The sequence below is a fragment of the Pseudoliparis swirei genome, chromosome 6 (assembly GCF_029220125.1).
Source record: "Pseudoliparis swirei isolate HS2019 ecotype Mariana Trench chromosome 6, NWPU_hadal_v1, whole genome shotgun sequence".
NCBI lineage: Eukaryota > Metazoa > Chordata > Actinopteri > Perciformes > Liparidae > Pseudoliparis > Pseudoliparis swirei.
This window is the reverse complement of record NC_079393.1, coordinates 19438926-19449890: the sequence shown is the minus strand read 5'-3', so window position 1 is coordinate 19449890 and position 10965 is coordinate 19438926. Positions and strand designations below refer to the sequence as shown.

The 10965-nt window shown below is 42.5% G+C and overlaps 1 protein-coding gene across 1 annotated transcript; it reads left to right on the top strand.

Moving 5' to 3' along the window:
• The first annotated feature begins 215 nt into the window (after window positions 1-215).
• Window positions 216-7579, top strand: si:ch73-62b13.1 (Carbohydrate sulfotransferase 1-like). The gene is made up of 2 exons (XM_056417684.1): window positions 216-4592; window positions 5388-7579. Exons 1-2 carry the CDS (start codon window positions 4454-4456, stop codon window positions 6509-6511), a joined length of 1263 nt encoding a protein of 420 aa, XP_056273659.1. The 5' UTR covers window positions 216-4453; the 3' UTR covers window positions 6512-7579.
• Window positions 7580-10965: the final 3386 nt, after the last annotated feature.

Genomic DNA, 10965 nt, shown 5'->3' with positions numbered 1-10965 from the left:
GAATTATTTAAACGAACAAAATGCTCTAATCTGACTGAGAGTGTTACGATAGTGATGATATGAGGGGTGAAAAGAGTAATGATTAGCCTACTCCACACAGCGACTTAATGGTGACTTTACAGTGAGCTGTCTACTTTATCGGCTCTAATGCTCCACAGGCGTAATGTTGAGAAGATGTGTTTGTTTATTATTGTAATTATATGTTTTAAGTTATATTGAGCAGCTGTGATTTTAAGTACATATTGGTATAAATCACTGAAAATATATGTTCACTATTTCCAGGTGCAAACGTGTGCTCTTCATCACTGTTTCAGTAAGACTCTACCAGGGAGGGTGTTGTATCACTGGGTGATATTACAACGTGTCCCAAAACACAAGTTTGTTTGATAATGTTGATTTGGTGGTTTGTTCAGCTGTATGTTGAGATGATCTTAAATATTTCTCCAGAGTCACACTGGTCGCTGAAATGCGGTCTAAACAAAGACGTGATCTGAATGTTTCATATACAACTTCATACATATGGAGCCACAGACCGTATGCTGGCAGCGCGAGGCTCCCGGTGTAACGGGGGCACAGTGCATTCTGTACACTCACGGAAATAACGAGCGTGTTTACTGCTGGGTCGCGCATGCGCATACTCGAAGGACCGCTTCTACAACTTTTGAAAGGGACCAGCTGGAGTGAACGAGCTGACGTCATACACGTGAGGCTTCACACTAACTTCACGCTTTGTAAGTACTTGAACTACTTCATTACAATGACGCAAACCCAAACCAGCTCCATGAGTATCATGTTATGCTGCTAGCTTGTAGTTAGCATGTTAGCGTGTAGCTACATCAGCATGTAAACATAAACACGTGTGTAAGGGACTACTGGAGCCCTGCATTATAACATTGAGTTTTTAGGCCATTTCACATGACCGGAAGTGAGTGGGGCAACATACAGCTGACATGGGAAGGAATACATTGATGTACAAACAAAAAGAGGGTCAAAATACATGTTATATTACATACAAACAATATACAATATATAGTTTGCATCTTTCTGAAAAGATCCTTAATAAACAACTACGGCCACCGGTGATAAGACATTCAAAACTGGTTCAAAAGTGATTTTTTTTCCTAATAGCCTACTTATTTTATTTACAGATGTCCACCTTGAAGATATGGCAGACCAGCTGAGACCGGCTCCTGGGTGGCTTTAGCAATGACAGTTAAAGAAGAACACCAAGATTAAGTTCAACAAGTGTGTATTTTCAATTTCGTTGTAGTTGTATTTAAAGTACATTGTTCATGTTATATTTATATTGTTAAAATGAATACAAAATACAAATAAATGAATGTCACATGGTCGTTGTCCTGTAAGTGGAAACTGTTGATGTGTTACGATGACTATGTATTTCATTGTTATTTTGTGAGCTGTGACAGTAAAAGTGAACATCTTTCTCATCAACTAGTTCTAGATGTTGTTTGAATATTCATGTTTAGAACATGTTTCACCAGGATTTGCAATATTGTCCTTTAGCTGAGAAATGTGGATGTTCTTTCTTAGTTAGACTCTAAAATGACAATGCAGAGGATAAAAAAGATAAATATAGAAAAGAACTTAAACTCTTAAAACCAAATTTGAACGTCGACCAGAGTCGTTTATTAAACGTCTTTTCAACGGAAATGGCAGGTCTCTTATACTATCAATTAATGTCATCCTCACTTAACTTTACTCATTATTTTCTGAGTTAAGTTTCATTTTACACTCAAACAGCCCACTGTTTGCACTGTTCTTCCTTCTTCTGCGTAGCGCCTTTATTCTGTGTGTGCTGGAGGAATGATGTAGGACAAGATTCATCTTCTCTCCTTTCACAGGAGCTCCTCTGTAGCCCGGGGTCAGATGGAGCTCCTGTGCACGGCGCTCTGCCTTCCGCCTGTGGCACTCTGCCTGTATACGTCTGTGTGTGTGTGGTGTTTGGTTTAGAGACAGAAAGAGACAGGGAAAAGGTAGATAGATGGAGAAAGAATAACTGGAGATTTGAAGCTCGTCTTGGCGTTGCTATACTGTTGCTCAACTCTCTGTTTCCAGGGATTGATCGTTGACAATAAACTGCCTTACTCACAAGATCTGTGAACACACAGGGGTGCCTTAATAGAAACATCTTTGGCACTGTCACATCCCTCAATCACTTGCATCCCAAATCCCTCAGTCCCATCCTCATCACTAACTTCTAACCTCATTTGTTGCCTTCATTTTCTACACTGAGGCAATTGCCTTCCCTGCACCATGGCCAAATGTCATTACCTCCAACACCTTTGCTGCTAGCTACGTAAACTTAGCAGCAGCTGAATTTACAACTCAAACCTGCCAGAGCAGCCTGCAGCGCACAGTGTAATCTCTGGTTGATCCTGTCCCCGAGGCGTGTTTCCCCTGTAAGCACTATTCTTGTTTGGGGGAAACAAAAGCTGAGACATCTGAAGCTCGTAGTCCCTTTCCGGCGGTTGAGAGAGAGTCTATTATTCCTGGTGTGAGTCTCTGCACGAGAGGAGTTATAAGCCATGAAGAAAGGAGGACATGCAGATCAAATTGCTTTAATCCATTGAAGCATCTGTCCTCATTCTCCAGAGGGCAGCAGGGTGTGTAGCAGAGCAGGCACTGAGTCCTGATCACAACTGGAAAGGAAAACAAAACCTGTCTCCAAGGAATCATATGATGTGCCTTGGTCAGCCAGCTGTGCAGGACATGTTGGGTATGGATAGCAGGACTGTCAATCTGACAGATCCCCCCCCCCCCTCTTCTCTCAAGTGTCAGAGATGGTAAGAAGCTTGGTCAAAGCTTTTCATCATCTGCATTCATGCATGCATATTTTCCTCTGCTTTTTCACCCACCTTTTCTGTCTTTCAAAAAACGTGCAGCTTTAAAATTGTTCTGGAAAAAGAGACAAAAGGTAGAGCATCCCGAACTCTGTCATTCTGTCTGCAACTAACAAAGTTTTTCCCCCTGATGGGTTCATTCCGCAATTGCTGTATTTTTTCTCTCGTATTCAAACAGTATGACTCATGATGTCAACTCGATTTATTTTCCCCTCACCCACAGAGTAAATGTCTTTTGTTTTTGCGCTGTTTGTGATTAATGGAACATCAAAAGCCAATCTGAGCTCAGTGTGATACATTCCTGAGGATATGAGTCTGCCAGGGACCCATAAACATCATTAATGAACAAGAGGCCGACTGGAGAGAGACAGTGACAGAAAAAGGGTGTGAAGAAGCAAACAGGAAGGCGATATTTATATATATATTTATATATACCTGTGGTTTTGATGATGATTGCCTCGGTGAGTGATGAAGACACACTTTGCACCCAGGGATCTGGTGTGATTACCCACCATCAGTTTGGTGCGAAGGTACAAATGGATGGCAGCATCTTTTTTTTTTCTAAATCCATTTGGAAAATTACTTCTCCCTTTGCTCTTTCATGCCCATGGCGAAAAACTCGCAAGTGTACAAAGGAAACTTCTCCACTCATCTATGTGAAGACAGCTATATGTATCTGCTTATGTAGCTCTCTGCTGAGCTTAGAGGCTTAATTACCCAGAAGAGAGGAAATAAAAAATGAAATGCAATTACGAAACTGTGCGCAGGGTAGGCTTGAATAGGGGAGCTGTTTCAGATCTGGGAAATGCTGCTAACATTTCACAGTAGAGGTCTGACCTTTTGCGTTGTGTTTTTCTGCAGAACAAATCTGTCGATCCTCGAGGAAGCACATCCTGAGCCTGTTTTTCCAAAGCTTGTAGTAGCTTCTGGTAGAAATGTTACAAATGTGCCGTCTGTTTGCTCCGCTGGGAACGAGAGTAACCTCCTTCATTCTGAATTTATTTATTATTTTTTACATGTGTGTAAATACTCTTATGCACTTACTTGCTAATATGAAGCAACAACCTTCAGCGGGTTAACTTGGCTTAGCATGAAAACTGGAAACCGGTGGAAACGGCTATATCTTGGCTTTCTGAAGGTAATGTTTGTCTAAATCTCTAAAGCTCACCAATCAACACAATATAATATTTTATGTTATAGGTCGGATGTTGTCACAGACTAACTGTTTTCTCCATTCCTGTCTTTATGCTAAGTACAGACATGTGAGTATTATAGATGGTTTCTCACACAACACTGTTACACCATGAGGAGGACACGCGTTCACATTCTGAACTGGCATGGGAAATCTGAAAGGGAAAAGCTATTTGTGACATACTTTACCTTCTCCTGTTTAAGTGCCCTTGAGCAAGCATCCTAATTGCTCCAGCAAGATCTGCTCATTGGCCACCAGTGGAAGGCTGCAGGGGTAAAAGGAGTGGGAGCTGCACATGTATGACGCTGAGGACATGCATCAAAATGAAATCTAATTGCGTGTCTCTGTGCCTCCCTGTCGGCGTCAGCGTAAAGGATGTACAGCCAGAGGGGGGGGCAGGATGGAGTGTTCCTGGAAGACGGTGCTGCTGCTTGTGTGTGCGTCTCTTGGGGTCCAGTACACAGCCATCCGCACCCTGAGGGACTCTCTGTCTGGGCCCTGTCAGGGAACCTACCGCTGCCAGACCAGACACCACAGAGGTACGCCCCCATAGCCAGTCAAGATTGCCCCCCAGACTGTCCTTACTCGCGACAGGAGAGCAAGACGTGTATCCATCTGTTGGTGTATAGCTATAAGCTCAGATGTATTGCACAAAAGAATAGACATTATACCTAAAATGTATGTGTATTGTTCCAAAACGTGGTTGTGCAGCACCAGAAGAGGGACAGACACACACTTGATTGCTAATATTTATGCAAAGAGATTCAGTCAAGAGTCAAAACTGTGACTGAAAATTAAGAAAAAGGAAAGCAGTTCATTAAACGAGGGGATTCCCAACAAGTGTGGATAGAGAAAGGAAATATGTGTGATTCGTTTTACAATTATCCTCCAATTAATCTCCATTAATCCGCTCTCATAGTGCAGCTGTAGCTGCAGCTCCTGTGTATGAAAGTAACATCCCCTTTGCAATCAACTCCTCATCAGCAGTAATTACATGTTAGCTATTTGCACTATATTTTGAGATCCGCCATTTCATAAGCCCCTTCGGTAACCACCGGCAGACAAGCAACTTACTCATCAGGCATGTTTACCATCTAAATTATTTCAGCTTTATTGGCTTGATTCAGTAGTTCACTTTCCCCAGGACTGAATTATGATGAAAACCGGCATTTTCTCTTTGGCAGTGACTCATAAGTGAAATGACTCCTCTTTTTTTTTATCACAACCTGGTGCTAGGACACAGGTAGAACAGGTTGTGTTATGTTATTAATAAGCTTAAGACTTCAGACGAGTTCAACATGTGACATAGTGCATGACTTGTTTCTTGCCTCTAGACTCCAGGTGGAGAGCCTTGTGCGATGACAGCTGGAGGCCGGTCGATTCGCCTCGGAAGCACATCCTGCTGTTTGCCACCACGCGCAGCGGCTCCTCCTTCACCGGGCAACTCCTCAACCAGCACCCGGGGATCTTCTACGTATTTGAACCTCTCTACCACGTCCAGCAGGCATTCACCAACTCCAGCAGCCGGCTGCGTCGCACCCTGGACCGCCGGGCTCTACTGGGAGCATACAGGGACCTCCTCCTCAATCTCTACACCTGTGACCTCCACTTCATGGAGAATTACATCCGCCCGGAGCCCCAGGACCACGTCACAGGCTCCTTCTTCCACCGGAGCTCCAGCCACGCACTGTGTTCCCCTCCCGTGTGCTTGGATGCAGGCGATGTAGCTGCCTCTGTCACTCCTGATGAAACCTGGTGTCCCAAGAAGTGTGGGGCCCTGAACCTCACACAGGCCTCTCTGTCATGTCTGGCGAGGGAACATGTGGCCATCAAGACTGTGCGGGTCCCCGAGGTGGGGGACCTGCGCACCCTGACAGAGGATCCACGTCTGGACCTGAAGATAGTCCACCTGGTGAGAGACCCCAGGGCCATCCTCGCCTCGCGCATGATGGCCTTCTCGGATCAATTCCGCGCTTGGAAAATATGGAACGCGACAGGACGGCAGCCTCGATACGTGGACTTGACGCAGATCACCAGTACCTGCAAAGACATGGCGGCCTCCGCAGAAACAGGCCTGCAAAGGCCGGCGTGGCTGCGGGGACGCTACCTGCTGGTGCGCTACGAGGACCTGGCGTTCAATCCGAAAGACAAGGCCACTGAGATCTACAGGTTTGTGGGGCTCGAGATGGAGGAGAGTGTGCGGGTGTGGATTGAAAAGAACACCAACAGTAACGTGTCGTCCACTTCGGAGTGGAACTACAGGTACTCCACCACGAGAGACTCCAGAGCGACAGCAGACAGCTGGAGGCTTCGTCTGGGCTTCGACATCGTGAGGGCTGTGCAGAATCTGTGCAATGACACTCTGGCTCTGCTGGGATACAAGCAAGTTCACTCTGCAGCTGAACTCAGAAACCTGTCTCACAGTTTAGTGGAACACTTTCGACCAATCACATGGTAGATTAGATAAAAGACTTCAAAAGCTGTTTGTTTATTTATTACAGCTGGTTTTACTCTCCGTCATGATGCTCATTAAATTGATGTATCTTATTTTACAATAATGCCTAAAGTAATTTCTTCCTTATTTAAAAATATTTAAATTGTGTTAAAGATATTAAAGTGCCAAACGTCAAGCGTCTGTGACATGGGGAAAGGTTTTGATCTAGAATAAAGTCTATACTGCTGTATGTGTTGATTAAAAACACTTCTCGACTTGTTCAGCAAAACACTGAATCATGATGAGATGGAGATAGTACGCTGTTTTTTGATTCAATTTTCTCCGAATTTCAGTGTTCAAAACGAGAAAATAAACTATTCAAAGATCAGGTGCCATAGAGTAACACAGGGAGAAAGGGAATATATGTATGTATATACACTACTGTTCAAAAGTTTGGGATCACCCAGACAATTTCGTGTTTTCCATGAAAACTCACACTTTTATTTATCAAATGAGTTGCAAAATGTATAGAAAATATAGTCAAGACATTGACAAGGTTAGAAATAATGATTTGTATTTGAAGTATTAATTTTGTTCTTCAAACTTTGCTTTCGTCAAAGAATGCTCCTTTTGCAGCAATTACAGCATTGCAGACCTTTGGCATTCTACCTGTTAATTTGTTGAGGTAATCTGTTGAAATTTCACCCCACGCTTCCTGAAGCACCTGCCACAAGTTGGATTGGCTTGATGGGCACTTCTTGCGGACCATACGGTCAAGCTGCTCCCACAACAGCTCAATGGGGTTGAGATCTGGTGACTGTGCTGGCCACTCCATTACAGACAGCATACCAGCTGCCTGCTTCTTCCCTCAATAGTTCTTGCACAATGTGGAGGTGTGCTTTGGGTCATTGTCCTGTTGGAGGAGGAAATTGGCTCCAATCAAGCGCTGCCCACAGGGTATGGCATGGCGTTGCAAAATGGAGTGATAGCCTTCCTTATTTAAAATCCCTTTTACCTGGTACAAATCTCCCACTTTACCAGCACCAAAGCAGCCCCAGACCATCACATTACTCCACCATGCTTGACAGATGGTGTCAGGCACTCTTCAGCATCTTTTCACCTGTTCTCGTCTCACAAATGTTCTTCTGTGTGATCCAAACACCTCAAACTTGGATTCATCTATCCAGAACACCTTTTCCAATCTTCCTCTGTCCAATGCCTGTGTTCTTTTGCCCATACCAATCTTTTCTTTTGATTGGCCAGTCTCAGATATGGGTTTTCTTTGCCACTCTGCCTAGAAGGCCAGCATCCCGAGTCGCCTCTTCACTGTCGGCGTTGACACTGGCGTTTTGCGGCTACCATTTAAAGAAGCTGCCAGTTGAGGACCTGTGAGGCGTCTATTTCTCAAACTAGAGACTCTAATGTACTTGTCTTCTTGCTGAGTTGTGCACCGGGGCCTCCACTTCTCTTTCTGCTCTGGTTAGAGCCCGTTTGTGCTGTTCTCTGAAGGGAGTAGTACACACCGCTGTAGGAAATTTTCAGTTTCTTTGCAATTTCTCACATGGAATAGCCTTCATTTCTAAGAACAAGAATAGACTGGCGAGTTTCACAGGAAACGTCTTTTTTTCTGGCCATTTTGAGAGTCTTATCGAACCCACAAATGTGATGCTCCAGATAATCAACTAGCTCAAAGGAAGGCCAGTTTTATAGCTTATATCTCCAGCATAACTGTTTTCAGCTATGCTAACATAATTGCACAAGGGTTTTCAAGGGTTTTCTAATCAGATATTAGTCTTCTAAGGCGATTAGCAAACACAATGTATCATTAGAACACTGGAGTGATAGTTGCTGGAAATGGGCCTCTATACACCTATGGAGATATTTTATTAGAAACCAGACGTTTCCACCTAGAATAGTCATTTACCACATTAACAATGTATAGAGTGTATTTCTGATTGATTTAATGTTATCTTCATTGAAAAAAACAATGCTTTTCTTTGAAAAATAAGGACATTTCTAAGTGATCCCAAACTTTTGAACGGTAGTGTATATATATACATATATATATATTATATATATATATTATTTATATATATATATATACTGTAAATATATAGACTGTATATATGTATATATACTGTATATATATATACACACTGTATATATGTATTTAAATACAGTATATATGTATATACTGTATATACACTGTATATATGTATATATACATGCATATGCAGTATATATATACATATATACAGTGTATATATATTCTCTGCAGCCACAACAGCTCAATTTCTAAATGAGGATGTTGCGAATATGAGAACATATTTGTTAATACTAATTAACTGTTGCAATGTGAGCATTCTAATGTTATGACTGGATGTGTTTGAACATTGTTTTTGTCAGTGTAACTCTACTGTATTTTCTAGACTTTTTAAAATAAATTATTCATATGTAAAAAAACAGTGCACATTCTTTTATCTTGTAATCCCTCCTGTATTTGGCTTGTCTTTCAGCCAAATTTCAATCCGGCTGATGTGTCTGTAGTAACAAATGTGTTTCCAACTCAAGAGAATACCAGCTGCTCCCACTCGGCTTGATTTTAAGTTAACGTTGTCCCTAAGAAGAAGAATACCTGGATCATTCGGCAGTGACAGCTCTCTGCAGTGGAGTATATTTAGAGACGAGACAGTTGCACGTTTTCTACCAGTTTCCACATTTTAAATTGGTCTTTGTGTCTAAACAGAGAAAGGAAGTATGCCATTCATCTCCATGAAGAGCTGCTCTCTTGAGATAAATGCTGGAAGTAGTTTATAAGGAGGAACTCATTGCATGAATCATGTCTTGCCTTCTTATGGAGGCAGCAGTTGTAGCTATGAGCTTTAATGCATAAGCAAACTAGAATGGGCACTCGGTAGAGCGCATACCTTCGCATATCACAAGATTGGGCATTGAATTATGAACATTTTGGCATTAGTTGCATGCCAATTGGACAAAAATGTATCGTGCTATGGTAAAAAAAGAGTTTGACCTTTCCATGACCTTGACCTTGACCTTTGACCCGATTGATCCCAAAATCTAATCAAATGGTCCCCGGATAATAACCAATCATCCCACCAAATTTCAGGCGATTCAAGAACATTTTGACCTGTTCATGACCTTTGACCTTGACCTTTGACCCGATCGATCCCAAAATCTAGTCAACTGGTCCCCGGATAATAAACAATCATCCCACCAAATTTCATGCGATTCGGTTCAATACTTTGAGTTCTGCGAAAGATTTTGACCTGTTCATGACCTTTGACCTTTGACCTTTGACCCGATCGATCCCAAAATCTAATCAACTGGTCCCCGGATAATAAACAATCATCCCACCAAATTTCATGCGATTCGGTTCAATACTTTTTGAGATTTGCGAATAACACGCATACAAATAAATAAATAAATAAATACACGGCGATCAAAACATAACCTTCCGGCATTTTCAATGCGAAGGTAATAAAGAAAAAGCCACTCCAGAGGAAAGTGTCCAACACGCGCGTGTCGGGCCATGGTGTTCTGTGAGTACCATTACATTTGAGGTGAAATTGTCCCTTTAATAATGTATTTTTAGACACCCAGTGCTCTCCATCCTTCCTATAGCTGCCCTATAGCTGCTGACACCAGGGATATCTCACCGCAGACCACAGAGTTGATCTACTCATCCAGCTGAGGAGAAACAGGATTTAAGATGCATGGAGAAAAGATTGGCCGTCTTTCTTTGAACTTAATCTGCAAGGCTACACAAACTGGCCATGAAGCAAAGCTTTATGACACCCGGGGAGATGTGCTGCATCGGTTTTTCCATAACCACCCTGACACACAAAGCTGCAAGTGGCCTGAGTCAGCCGTCAGCTAATTACCAATTTCTTTGCACTCAATACCAGCAACCTCTTTCTGTCTCCTTAACTGGGCTGACACATATAGGTCTTATCAATATGGGTCACAAATATGAGATGCATGCAGCTGTCCGGGAAATGCTAAATAGCACGCTGTTATTCTCCACCAGTGGGTCCTAATCTATTTCGTTAGACACACCCTAAAGCACTTTCAGATGAAGCACCTCTTCTTTGACACATTTAAACCACTGTCCATTACATTAACTGTATATCCATCACTTTCAGCTTCATATTCATCCATTTCCTTGAGCTACTTTAACCTTTTAGACGCCTCTGTTTGCTTTCTAAGTAGTTTCCACACACCGTAAATGTGCAGCTGACTCAATATGGGCATATCTTTTTTTTACATGAATTATAATTTAGATTAGTTGAGCTAATCCCAAAATCTTCCCACATTTCAAATAACTCCTGGTTGAGAGTGACTGATCTAGGCTGCCCAGCTAACAGAGGTCAGAGTAGATGGGTGGAGCTTGTTGTGGCAAATGAAGATTTAACTTTCGGGCAACAAGCGGGGAAGCATTTTATTACTCAGTTCATTTT